The sequence below is a fragment of the Cynoglossus semilaevis genome, chromosome 19 (assembly GCF_000523025.1).
Source record: "Cynoglossus semilaevis isolate Cse_v1.0 chromosome 19, Cse_v1.0, whole genome shotgun sequence".
NCBI lineage: Eukaryota > Metazoa > Chordata > Actinopteri > Pleuronectiformes > Cynoglossidae > Cynoglossus > Cynoglossus semilaevis.
This window is the reverse complement of record NC_024325.1, coordinates 2284622-2298915: the sequence shown is the minus strand read 5'-3', so window position 1 is coordinate 2298915 and position 14294 is coordinate 2284622. Positions and strand designations below refer to the sequence as shown.

The following is a 14294-nucleotide window of genomic DNA, read 5'->3' as shown; positions in this document are numbered from 1 at the left end:
AATACTATTTGGATGCTTGAACTTCAGGTCAATAAAATTTCACCGACTTCATTTTGATTTGTTTGCGCTCACGATCCATCAACTGGGCAACGCCGCTGTCATGCACTCACAGTAATTAACGCCCGAGTTGACGCTTCTTTTGATCATTATTTAAACCCGTGTTTGGGAGAGCATGACCCACTTACGTGACGTCCTCTTCTCTCAAAAGTCTTGACAAAAAGTACAGCGGCAGGACATGGTTTTCTTGATGTGCATGTCTGACAGACACTCACAGTTGAGGGAGACACATAAGTGGTCACAGTGGGAGTTTGTCAGACGCTCCGAGGCTAGGAATTAAAATGTGATGCCCACACTTAAGGAGGCAAAGACAAAGGGAGGGATGCAGAGAGGCGGTAAAACATATTGGTTCTCTCTCATTGCATATCACCACCAGCAACCAATCAGGGACTTGTTGGCAAGAATGCACTCTGATTATGTGTTCCAAAAAAAAAAAAAAAAAATAGAATCCAGAACACAGCAGTATCTAAAAGCCGACAAAGCTTGGGTTTGGATTCATATTAAGGATTATGCTAATATAAAATCCAGCGGGTGGAGTGCAGGGGTCGGTTTTTGTGTCTGTATCTAATGTTTGCCTCTGTGTGTGGCCATAAATCTGTTGTCTACATGTATGGATGATCGCTCACAGGGGTGTTATTATTTGGAAGCTTTCACAGTCACAGCTCTGTAGGTGCTTATGTTAGCTCATGCCCGGCAAAGAGGCCTGCCATTTGTTTATGTATTGGCCCAAAGATGAGCAGCTGCCAAGGTCTGGCTCAACAGAGTGGGTAAAAAAGCACGAAGTAGTGGAGCAAATGATAGAACAGAGATACACTTTTTTTTTTTAAAAAAGGACAAGTTTTTATGCAGATTTTCTAGGTTAGACAAATCAAGAATAGCTTGAGCTTTTTCTACAAGAAATGTGTTTGTCTGGCACTACTTGACACAACGCTGATGGGAAAAGCAGATATCCTAGTGCTTATCTGAGTGGCTCATGCATCACAACAAAACTTAAATTTGTCCTTTTTTTTTTTTTACCGAAATGACAAACATGACATTAGAAATAGTGCTCTCCTCAAATAATCTCAAAACTGAAGGTATCACAAATATGTCTCTTTTGGAAGTTCGGTTAGAAATGTGACGTTTGCTTTGATTCGAACATTGTTCTTTTCCGACAGTTGAAGAAATCGGAATAAAAAACCCATAATACAGCTGACACCTTTAACCCTATGAGGGTAAAATCTGCCAAAGCTTTTTGAGACACCTGAAAGATCTGAATTGACGTCTCATAATAACAAGCGTTAATAAAGACAAATATATATATAAAATTCAAATATGTCAAAAGATTCTATGTTAATATTCTAATATATATAAAAAAACCTAGAATAATTTAGTTCAAATATGCTGAAGAAAAAAACCCAAAGTCAACTATACAAAGATAATAATTATAAGAGTGAAAATGTTGCAAAGAAAAAAAAGGGAAGGCTAAAAGTAAAAAAACAGACTCACAGCACAGACCTTGATCACTTATTTATTCAGACCTGAGGAGGGAGCCGACAGGATCAGGTTGCCTGATGACTCAAACGCACGCACACACTTCACCCACGGGCAGTGAATCCCAGCGGCCTGGGCTCATACTGCTAAATTGAATTACTGTTATTGTACACCGAGGACTGAGACTGGGACCCTGTCTGCCCACCAACCACACCCTCTCTGTTTCTCCTACACTGGAGGTCACACAGACGGGATCAAATGCCGGCACAGCATCCACACACACGCGCACACACACAGACAGACACACACGCACACACACAGACAGACACACGCACAAGCTCCACATCACCACCGTGACGACCCAGCACGAGCGCAGCTCCATTATAGCCATCATTTACAGTCAGTATTGATTACCCACCGTCCCTCTGTTTTAGCAGCGTGCACATGAACAGGGTTTAATTATATTCGGATGCAGATGCAGATTACGCCGTCTATTTAGGTCCATTTACATGTAGCAATAGAAATTCATGTAGAAGCCAGACGACTACATGTGGATGTTTCGATTACACACACTAAGAGAGAGAGAGAGAAATACACATAGAGACGCGTACTCTCTCTCTCCCATAATGTTAGATCAGAGTCTATTGATTTCTACTGGGAAATGGAAATCACTCCTCTACTATATCTGCTCCGTGCCTTCACTTCTTTTTGTCTTCATTCTGACGTAGCGTGGCCTCTGTCATTACATTGTTCAAACCGAATGGAAGAGAGAAGACGGATGGACGAGGGATGACAAAAATCAATGAGGGGGATTCGCAAATCACTGTCTTGCCTCGGCAGAGACAGGCCTAAACTTCTGGGAAGGGAGAATTAATGAAGAAGCTGGAAAGGACACGAGCCCTTTGAAGCTAGCATGGCGCTGCATAGAAATGCTGCCGTCACCATCGGAGCCAAAGCACGACTGCAACAGAGAAGTCAAATGAGGCCGTCAGCACCCACTCTTGTATTGATGGGGGAAATTTGGAAGAAAAAAGAGGAAAAGAAGGTGGCGGCATGTTGTATTTCCATAATTTCCATTTTGTGTGTCGGAGATGAGCGGGGGCCTTGGATGAACAACAACTGGGTCACGGAAGTGATGGCTGGTGTCCTGCCCTCCTCCGTAATATGACGATGATGACAAGGACAGTGAAATGAGAAACAGAATAAAGAAGGTAAAATGAGACGTAAAAAAAAAGAAAAAAGAGAGAGAGACACAAGGATGGGAAGAAAGAGAGGGAGATGCAGAGCTGATGTTGCTACCATGGTAACTGGCGTCACCTTGGTGAGGAACAGAACAGACCTCTCTGGGGAAAGACCCAGTACTCACACATATGCATAAACACACACACACAAAGTCATCAAACAGTCATGTTTTCATTCATGTTTGATCGATACGGCACGTTGTTTGGACAGTGGTTCCTGATTTTTATCTCAAGTCGATTCGCCGCCGCCTAAAAAAAAAAACTTCACTTGTTAACGATGTTTAATAACATAACTGGCGCCCCCTGGCCTGGACCGTGTCTTATAAATGGACGTCTTTAAAAGCCAACTGCTCTGTTTCCTCCCACAAACTCTGGTTACAACCGTACACTTTCTCTGCTCCAGTTTTGTCCACCTGCGTGACTCACAGCTACCTCGACATGCATTCAGGGCGTCATGAGAAAAAACAGCAGCTATGGTTATGATCTGTGGTTGCGCTGCAGCGAATGCCCTTGAAAAACCTCTGCGTGTCCATACTGTACATGCCCTGCCACCGTCTGAATATGCATATTCCCCGCTGCGACTGTGAAAAGGAGACGCCCCTCCCCCCACGCTTCCCCTACTGTGAAATGTGAATCAGCCCTTGCACATGTGTGAAATAGTCTTCTATTCTGAAATGATGACATTTCACCCCTGTTATTCTATAGGCGCGTAATTAGACGTTTAGCCTCATCTGCCAGGTCCAAGTCTTCTTCTCTCTTCATATACATATATATAGTATAGGAATTATTATAGCAATTATAGGTACATATTTATAGCAATTACTTGATATCGCTTACACCATTGTTTCCCAAAGACCGGGTCGCGACCCTCAGGTGGGTCGCATAAGAGTTTTTTTTTTGGTCGTCTTGCATCATGTTTCCCACGAGTTTATGAAAAATGTCCATTGACTTGGGTCACAAAGGTTCGGGACTTTTAAAATATGGGTCCCCAAAAAAAAGTTTGGGAAACACTGTCTTACACAGTCTTTATAATTACTGACATTTTTTAAAAATTAGAAGCTACTTAAAATGAATCCTGTAGAAATTTAAAAAGAAAATTCAAGATTAATCATGATTAATCGTGTACATATAAGCTATCGTGCCAAATGCACCTAAGAGGGGCGTCTGACCTGACATTGAAGCGTCCACAAATGCATGCTGGGTATTTAAATTGGTGTTTTAACCTCAGTGCCAATTTTCCCGTAGTGTGTGTTAATACCAACTTGTGGATGGAAACTGCATAACATTCTGCTGTAAATGTGTTTATCTGATTAATTTCTCTAATATATATATATATAATACTGCAGAATATTTTAATACTAATGTTGAAGGATTTAATCTTTGAGGAATTTTAGAGGACAAAAAAACCAAGCGTATACAGCACCTATTTATCACACTGTCGGATGTTTTCCCTCCGTCCCTTGACATATTTAACCGACACACAAAATTCTAATGTGTTTCTTTAACAACTTATCTTTTAGAAATCTGTCTTCTCCCTTTATCTTTGTCTTGTTTTGCTGTTGTGTCCGCGCAAACCCGTGCTTTAGTTTCAAAGCCCTATATAATGGAAGCAATTTCAGTGCAGATGCCGTTCCGCTATTTATAGCTCATGCGCTAGAGAAATGTGCTAACAGATGCAGCTGGATGTAACAAGGACATAAAGGAAGTGTATGGAAGTCGAAACAACAGCAGCGTTGCTGATGTATGGCTTTTATCTGGCTTGACGAGCCGGACGCTGAACGTCCTGTGAGGACGTGCATTCGTTCCAGTTCAGGAGATGATTGGCTGTCAACCACAATCATTAAGTCCAAATCGTGAAGGTGAGAACCGTGTGATATCGCTGTAGCTCAAAGGTCAGGGGATCAAGTGAGATATTAGGATTCATTTTTTGGAGGTCATGAATGTCAAAACATAATGTCACAAGTCAATCCCCCCCGTAAACCATGGCTCCATTTGGACCAGAACAGTGTTGTCATGACTACGCAGGAGCATTGGCGTGGCTAAAAAAGTTAGCAACACATCGTCACGTAGCATAAGAAACACAACTAGCAGAAGTCTTCAGACTGAAATATGCGGAGGAATCACTCATAAATACATTTTTCAATGAGTTTAATATATGTTTATATAAAACTCAAATATTATTTTTGACTCACTCTTTGTTTTGTGTGTTGTGTGTTCAGCGCCTGCGAGCAGCTCAACCCTGTGTCCTCTCTGTGTAATCATTTTGCTCTCTGGGGTCACGAAGCAATTTGGTCATCAACGGTTGCTCTTCAGTGTCCTTTATAAATAAGTGATACAGGTGATTGGCCGAGGACGCAATTGTTTTTTTGGTTTGACATTGTTTGGATTTTTTTGTGCGCATGATTTTGAAAACGGGTTTGGAATTGTGGCCAGTTGTTCTGTGTGAATCTCACCTTCGGCTTTCAATGGAAACAGACACGGACAGGAGGAGCGTGTTTGGTTTTTATAAAGAGACTCCTCTTTCCTGGCGGCGTCTCTGGTCAGTAATGTGCCGGTGCTGCTCAAACACACACACACACACACACATCTATCAATTTAAATGTGATAACAAATGGTCAGCATCTGTTTTTCGCTGCATGCTTTGAAAGGAAAGTATTGTGATGTGTGAAAGGAGTCTAGCACTCTCTTCCACGACAATAATAATTCCATCTGGGCTCATAATAAACACACAGTTGTTGCTTTGTGGAATTGAAAGCGTGCATTTGTCACAAACTCTTCATTCTAGAGGCATTTTTTTTTAATTCCCAAAACCTTTAAATTGTCTCGTCTCTTCATGCCGCTTCCGTGCCTCCATTTTTCTGCCTGTCTGTATTCATTCTTTTCACCTCTGATCTACAAATTCTCTTCGAAATAGTTGGAACATCAGGAGAGGAGAGGAGTTAGAGATTGGTGCTGAGAATGGAGAGAGGAGGAGAAGAAAGGAGGAGAGACGAAAAATGAGGGGGAGTGAGGGGAGGTCAACAGAAGGAGAGGCAGATGCTCATGCCTTGGATGCCTGTGTGCCAATAATTATCCTGATGAGGTTTACCAAGCGCGGCGCAGCATTTCTGCATCGTGAGTTGTTTCCCACGACAGAGAGGAGGAAAAGAAAGAAGAGAAAAGCAGGTGATTTTTTTTTTTTAACAATCATACAGTAGTAGAGTCTGTCTACTGTACGTGGGCTCCAAATGCCGCTACCCAGTGTTTCACCTCTATGCATCTCTGGTTTCACCCTCCTCCTCCTCCTCCTCCTTTTCCTCTTCTTCCACCACCTCAAATGTGGCATGAGAAAGTAGAGCCTCCCTCTCATCTTTTAAAGATGCATGAAGAAGCAGCAGCGGCGGAGCAGCTACGCACAGTCGATGTCAGACTGCAGAGAAACAAAGAAGCTGCTCCGCCGAGCAGCACTGGACTTTTGGAGTCAAAAAAAAACAAACAAAAAACAATAAAACATTAAATAAAAAAAACATAAAGCTCCTTAACTTAACCTTTTATCTCAGGAACAAAGGACGGGCAGGTTTGACGATGAGACGAGTGGGTAATCAGTTTTTCTCTGACACAGTGAGTGTCCTTCCTGCTAGATTAGATTTGGCTGCCATGCTTACGCTGGTGATCTCTCTCTCTCTCTCTCTCTCTCTCTCTCTCTCTCTCTCTCTCTCTCTCTCTCTCTGTGTCTCTCTCTGTGTCTTTTCCTCTTTGAACACAGGTGTTGCTTTGGGAACAACTTGTCTCCACAGACGCACTGACACACACATTGTACCGTATGAAATCCAAACAGGCTACATGTTTGAAACATACACCTGTCAGTGTATAGTAAATACCAGTTACAGAATGTGATGATACCACGAGGACACGTCAGGTACAAGTGAAAAGTTACAGTGGAAACTATGGAGTAATAGCATGTAGAAAGTATTTAGAAGTTCTGTAGGAGTACTTCGTATGTTCTGTGCATTGTGGAAGTTTTTTTTTTTTATTTTAGTATAAACACATGAGTTTCACTGTAATCATTTGAGCCAAGTCTTCACACGGACAACATGTAGTATGACATCACTGAAGTCAGATGATCCTATGGAATTTCCAGAACAAAATTGGAAATTTGGGATTAAAAAAATTCTTTATATATGGAATACTCTTTTTTTAAGGTCACTTCATTCATGTTGTTGCAGTGTAGTTCTGTGCACATGACGTACATGTCTCAAGGGATCAAAGGATTATTCTGAAATGGATCAGGAAGTCTCAGCGTGCTTGGACGGCACACGTGCATCAGTTTATGCCTTGTTAAAAATAAAAAAAAGAGAGGGACAAACGCCTAAAAGGACTGGCAAAGTTAAAGAAAGATTCTAAAGAACTGAATTCTTTAAAATGGCTCACTGACAACACTTTAGTACAGTGTTTGACAACTGGGTTGTTTAATTATCCACTAGAATAAAGAACCGGAATGTAGTACAATAAATTATTTAGTTTACACCATTTGAGGAAGCCCAGTTGAATCCCAGCATTCCTCTCTTCCTTCCGCTCCGTTCCCTGGCTTGTGTCTGATGCTGCTCATTTGTAGGTCAAGTGTGAGCAACAGAAATAAACTGAGACAGAGCGAGCAAAGGACTTTTACCCTCTAGTGGTGAAAATGGGGAAAGGCTCTTCAAATTCACTCTAAATATAATGAATGTCCAATTGACCCCCCCGCGGTCACTTGTGCAGGTTTTCTGATTCTCACATTAATTTTTTTTTTAGCCGGTGAATGCAAAGGGCCGCTTTAATTAAACCGCATCAAAACAGAGAATGAGAATAAATCAGACCCAGCTGTAATACAGACAGTTAAGTGACATTGTAATGACGCTACGTCATTAAAAGCAACACAGCAAAGGTGGAATTGAACAAAGCTTTTCATGCTGTTTTTCATCCATTTGCTGCTTTGTTCAGTGCAATTTTTTTTTTTTACACTTTGTTACATTGATTAAAATAATTTAGCCAAAAAGGCCATTATATTATATTATATTATATTATATTATATTATATTATATTATATTATATTATATTATATTATATTATATTATATTATATTATACTAGTATTTTTTGTTATACTTATCTCCTCCCTACAAAACCAATATCACTATCACAAACTGATTATTTAAAATAAAAGTATCTTAAGTGAATTACATTTGAAAAAATATTTATGATGATTGAGAGTATTGTACCTGTGAAATTCCTGTATTATATTTAAGACAATGCTGTGGGAGGCCTGGACCTTTTCCACTTCAGATTCTGTGCATTAAGCCAGGACCTGGCTGTGGCAGCTTCAGGCATAACACAAATATGTGTCATACTGCAGCAGCAGCTGCTTCATGAGATGTAATGTTCCAAATTTAAGCTTTCCTCATTTTCAGGCACAACCAACATAAAGGGTTACATCAGCGTTGTCAGTGCCAGAGAATAGCATTGTCTTTTTTCACACATTTACACACAAGTGAAATCCCATCAACACAGTCAGTCACATTTTTTCACACATCACACACGGAATAACATATGTTAAGGAAGAACGTCAGCAGCCTTAATATTTCACAGTGTCGCTTGTCCCAAATCCAACACAAAAGCTGTCACATCGAATATGGGAAACAGTTTGTCTTAGCAAGGAAAAGAGAGAGAGAGAGAGAAGGAAAATAAATTAAGATCCAGTGTTCCAAGTGCCTCGTTTTTCCTCATTTTGAATTAAGAAATAAATAGAAATATATTTTGGTCTTTAAGGACCATTGGGGTATAAAACAAGACAAAGGGAAAACACAGAGAGAGAAAGATGTTTCAGGGGAGGAAAAGAACTAGAAAGAGACAAAGAGAAGGGAGTCAGGGAGGGAGGGAATAAATGAAGATGACACGTGGGAGAGTTTCCACCTCGCCTCAGCATTCTCTCTGGAGATGGGAGTGACTTAACATTTCACAGGCTTTTTCTCTCTCACACACTCACATACACACACACAGCAGGAGAGGGAGAGAGGGGGGGGGTAGATTCATTTAGTTCATGAGAGACATATTCAAGGCCTTCCTTTGGAAGGTGAAGGAAGTAAAATAGAGTTTAGTGTTGACTTTCACAATGATCAAGGGAACATTTTCCTTGTGCAGTGAGGGAGAGAGAGCGAGGTGGAGAGAGAAGGCTATTTCATATTACAACAATTGCATACTCACATCATCATGGGAGCTTTTCCATTATACGCCTTGAGTTGTGTTTTTTTTATTGATATGTGCTTTCGCGACTGTGCAGCGCTACAAATTTAAAATTCATAGAAATCTTCTAAACCTCCCTGTACCTATTTGCTTACTTACTGCCTGTGATATTGGACAGATCTGCCCTTTTATTCTCTCACATTTTCCCAGATTCAATCTCAATTTCAAGTAAAATGGAGACACCAATGTCACAGTGCAAACATGGATCAGAAACTAGGCTGTGCTACATTTTATTGGTTGTCCTTATTCTATGTTATTATTGGCTGTTTTTATTCTGGATTCCTGTTGATAACACATTAAGTAATGAGGCCCTAATAGTTAGATACAGTATATAGGTTGTAGGAAATATCATCGGCACAGAAAAACACACATTCTGGGCAGTTGGGCAATTGATTTGCAAGCAATAAATGACACAATTTATTTTTATTTTTTATGCATTGTATACCCCTTCAGTAAAACGGATTGGTTTGAGTGGGGGACTTCACAGAACTGTATCTTACTACAGCGTTGCTCTACCGGTTTTACTTTGAAATCCGGAAGTCGGATACCATGGTCCAGTTTCAGTAACTACCTTCAGGCAAGTCACGGATTACCTGGCCTCAGTTGCTAACGGAGGTAAAGCTAAACCTAAGTTTGTTTAAAACGTAATTAAACACGATCGTATAGTCTAAACGGATGAGTTAAGTGTTAAGTGTTGTGTAGCAACGGTGTTGGATACCTCAGCTGTCATAACGAAAGCCAGAGTTTTTGTGATTATTTGCAAATATTACTTTTATCTTGTAAATAATCTGCGTGAAGTAACCTTGTAACCTTAAGTTGGAGTTGGATCGTTAGATGCCCTAGACATATTTTTATGTTTCAAAAGATATCTGCAAGATTGTGTGAAATGTTTGAGTTCACAATTATATTGGCAGGTGTCGATTGATTATTAGCTACATGAGCGAAAAGATAAGAGATAGATAGAGATAGCGCACATCGCCGCTTGTGGCGTGGGGTGGTAGTGCGTTTCCATGGTATTTAGTCATTTAATACTTGGCCAAAAGGCAGGATTTTTACTCGCTTGATGGCGACAATAAAGCATTGGGTTTTAGATAATGTTTAAATTGTGTTAATTATTTTTTTCTTAATCTGCTAATATGGTATAAAATACAGTATTAAACTTTTAACAGTTTTTACCTTTTCTTATTATGGGCTACATTTTGGCTGAAAATGGCATTTATTCATTCTTTTCTGTTATGTTTCTTCACAGTGTTCTTGTTAACCATGGATAATCACACTTCCAATCCAAGAAGAGGTGCTCACAGGCTTCCACCAGACTTTGAGTCAACCTTGGACCTTCTGGATCCTCAGGACTACCTGACAGAAGATGAGCCGTTTTACAGCAGCACTTCAGAGCAGAGGTAATAAATGTTTTCTTTGTCAAACTTAATCTAATGTAATACTGGTTATTAATTGTATTAACAAAGTATGATGATTGCATTTTTCAGTTATATTGTATTTTTTTACTTTTTGTACTTTTTTACAGTATAACAACCATTTTAAGGGCACTTTTGATTATCTCTCAGCACCGTCTGTTTTACAATCTTTTTATTTCATGCAAAATTTGTCAAGCTTTGTTACAAAAAATACCACAATCTTACATGAACAGCAGTATTTTGACTTATAGTGTTGTCCTTGGTCTCATTTGTCCAGACATTTTGTAGACAATATTTCCTACTCATGTACCATATCTATCCATGCTCAATCTATATCCAGGGTAGATGCTGATGCCTCCAGTGACCCTGTTGAAGGGACAGATTTTCTTTATGAGGACTGTGATGGAAGCAGATTAGAAGGATCTGTCAATCTTACACTCGAGAGCATCGATGAATCTCCTGACATCCTGTTGGAAGATGAGGTAAATAAACGCGACGAGTTTCATCAAAGTTTCTCATCACCTTGGTGCTGCATGCAGTTTATTAAAAGTGAAAATGCTTTTAATGAGACTTATTGACAAGAGGAGAATTCATATTAGGGTTAGCGTATTGCTCTTATGTTTTGAGAGTCATACTCACAGGCGAAGAAAATAAATGAAAAATGGTAATGAGGCCCACTTGAAAATTCAATATCAAACTGAAATCTCAACATCTGCAATAATTAACCGGGAAGTGCGTCAGTGTTTCATGCCATTATCCAGATAACTGGAGGGGTTTAAAACCATCTGCAGCAACGCAACTCCGTGCTAAACATTACATTTTCATTATTTATCTCACACGTTACATGATCTTGTGTCAGCGGGTTTGGATCATGTGTGTCTGATGGAAGACATGCGAGTGTTAATTTTTCTTTGTCTTTCCTTATGTTTAATTGTTTCTTTGTTAGGTGGAAGAGTCAGACGATGACTCAAATCTCCTGTCCGTCTCTAGTGTGTCACCTGCTGAAAGCGTGATGCTGGAAGAAGAGCTCCCTCTAGACCAGCTCAAGGACTTCGGCAATCAAGACAAGAGCGCAACTCCTGAAGGTATAGGCGAGTCTTGCACTGTGCAATATAATGAGCAGGAGTAAGATCTTACATTAGTTAATATGAGTTTGGATGTCTAATTATTTTCTCATTTCTAAATATTTGAAGTCTGAGTGATGTGCAGTCAAAGTCACATTCCTTGGTTTCGGAAACTAAAAGCTTCTCTTGGTTATTTAGCGGAATGTCTGCTGCAACAGCATCATCTTTTTTTGCATGTGAAAATGGTTGTAAATTATGTCACTTTAACCACCTAGTTTGAACCAGTGAGAGGGTGAGGCAGAGAAAGACTGCTCAGCTTTTGTAGTAAATGTCAAATGTACTGTTAGTTTTATCAAGTAGATACAAAGGTTAGTCGAAGGCTCTAATACAGATGTTGTCATTTCAAAAGCTGTCCAGTAATATCTACACCATGTTACAGTTTGTGCTATGGCAAGCTGCTTTAAATATGACTTTAACCATCAGAGCAGTTGGAATCGCAGGTGTTTAAGTTTACTTTCAGAGAGAAACCAAATGATTTTATTAATAATTATAATTTTTTTTTATCATTCTGACATTTCTGATGTTTGAGATAATTTTCATCAAAATCGTGCCCTTTTTTTACACAAACAACTGTGCAGCAAGGCCCACTTCTGACTGTTGTGAACATTGACGCATGCTGTGGTCCTGATGTTGCATTGATGCGCCGAGTGTATCCTGCCTCGATGTAGGACGCTCCAGCCTCCTTGATGACTCGAAGCTTCGCCACATTATAAAGCCTTTCTGTTGTCCGCATTTCTTGTTTTTACCCCATGGACCAATGAAGAGCTGTCATAGTTTACCCAGAAACTGGAGCAGAGCTTCATCAAGACCAGTCAGTTTCAGGACCCTGTGAGGACTCCTCATCATTAAAGTGTGCAGTTGCAGCTGACATTTTTTGTTTGTTTTTTTCAGGATGGTCGAGTGAGTGGCACAAGAAACAAATGGCTTTGATAAGTAGCGAAAAGTTCAACAGCCTCCTAAAGATGTTCCCGGAGTTTCACGGCTGCAAGAGCCACATGGCAGCTTTTGTCTTGACCAAAGGTGAGTTGCTGTTTGGCCTTCAGTTAGTAAATGAATGAGCAGACTTGTGGTTCTGAAACATGTGATTTATACATTTCCATTTACATCTGTATTGTATTTATTTTCTATGCCAACTTTACCTTTGGCTGTAATCCTGACTTTTAGTAAAAAAAGACTTCAGCTATGCTCCCCAAAAACATATACACATAAAAAAATATATATACATATATCATGGTTTTTTTTCTTTTAAATTTCTATTTCAAACAAAAAATAAATAATAAATGAGTGGACATTTGGCTTTGTTTACATTTCAAATTTCGTTTTCAACTTATGAAAATGTTATAATAATTCTTAGTTATTGGTTTCACTTGGTTTGGTGATTACAGGAGGGAATTACTGTGTTAAGTGTTGTTATACGTGTGTGTGTATATATGATTGTATATATGTATAAATGTATGTATATATGTATATATATGTGTGTGTATATATGTATATCTGTATATATACATATATGTATATGTGTATATATATATGTATATCTGTATATCTGTATATATACATTATTATTTTCAACACCTCCATCAATCATGATTTCTTTAAACCGGTTTCTTTTTCTCAACAGAAGTGACTGACGCAGAAGGTTGTCCGTATCATCAGTACAAGGTTGTCGCGCTAGGTACTGGTAGTTCCAGCTGTAACAGATGGCTTTGCTACAATGGGACGATGGTCCATGACTGTCATGCCATCGTCGTTGCAAGGCGTGCGTTCCTGAGGTGAAACCCTGCTTTAATTTTTTTTTTAAGTTGTGACTTCTCACTTTTACTGTTTAAACTGAACAGGTCTATTACGTGTCTATGAAGAATATAATGTGCATATTCTTTTAAACCTGTTTAAAGGAGCAAATAGATTTTAATGGTATTAAGTGAATGAATGGTTTTTAACTCTTTTACCATTTGCTACTTATCAGACCAGACTGATTCTCTTCCACATTGTTGTGAGATTTTGTTCATTTTCTGCTCAGGTTCCTCTACAAACAGCTCATGCTGTTCTTTGATGCTGATCCAGTGGCGCAGGAGAACTGTGTCTTTGAAAACAGCGAAGACAGCCATCAGCTACTGCTCAAAGCCAACATCCGCCTGCATGTCTATTCCAATCACTGTCCAGAAGGAGCTGCTAACAACATCTTCTTCAAGTGAAGACACCACTATATTTGTTTTCCCTCTATAGTTTAATGCAAGTTGATACAATTGTTGTGGCCAACAACAATTTTTACACTTTTATGTTGTTCAACTGTAGTGACTCAAGCAACGCTTGGGCAGCAGTGAAGCTCCAGTGTCATACAAAAGGCCTGATGGTCCCTGTGGCCTACCTTGACCCAAGCTACTCGGGAGCCAAAGTCTGCAGCATTTCCAGCAGTGACAAGCTGAGTTCCTGGATCATTACTGGGGTTCAGGGGGCACTACTGAGCAACTTCATTCTGCCTGTCTACATCACCAGCATGGTCATAGGTAAGTAATATGACATTTTTGACTTATGTTATGGTAAAGTGCAGTTTTTCAGAGAACTTTATTGTTGAACACTTTCTTGATCTAATTATTATAGTATGTTACTGTGATCAATGGTAGAACTACTGAAAAAAATGTCTCAATTTCAACCATTAAACAGGTAAATGCTAGATATTTTAAGGCAAAAGATAAACTTAAATATTCTGATAATGCAAAAAAAAAA

The 14294-nt window shown here is 39.5% G+C and overlaps 1 protein-coding gene across 2 annotated transcripts; it reads left to right on the top strand.

Moving 5' to 3' along the window:
* Positions 1–5711: 5711 nt before the first annotated feature.
* LOC103394842 (adenosine deaminase domain-containing protein 2-like) lies at positions 5712–14097 on the top strand. Of its 2 annotated transcripts, none has more exons than XM_025065973.1 (8): positions 5712–5936; positions 10278–10428; positions 10784–10925; positions 11390–11528; positions 12459–12587; positions 13189–13339; positions 13588–13758; positions 13863–14097. In XM_025065973.1, the coding sequence occupies exons 1-8, from the start codon at positions 5768–5770 to the stop codon at positions 14080–14082; spliced, it is 1272 nt and encodes a 423-aa protein (XP_024921741.1). In that variant the 5' UTR covers positions 5712–5767; the 3' UTR covers positions 14083–14097. The 2 variants fall into 2 exon arrangements, with proteins under 2 accessions (XP_024921741.1, XP_024921742.1); XM_025065974.1 differs by lacking the exon at positions 5712–5936 and adding an exon at positions 9501–9643.
* Positions 14098–14294: the final 197 nt, after the last annotated feature.

Bases quoted from the DNA above. Each gene is read 5' to 3' on its own strand.
- LOC103394842 (XM_025065973.1), top strand. From the start codon at position 5,768: ATGAGGGGGAGTGAGGGGAGGTCAACAGAAGGAGAGGCAGATGCTCAT. The intron at 5,937-10,277 runs GTGATTTTTTTT...GTTTCTTCACAG, and splicing joins AAGAAAGAAGAGAAAAGCAG to TGTTCTTGTTAACCATGGAT. The intron at 10,429-10,783 runs GTAATAAATGTT...ATCTATATCCAG, and splicing joins AGCAGCACTTCAGAGCAGAG to GGTAGATGCTGATGCCTCCA.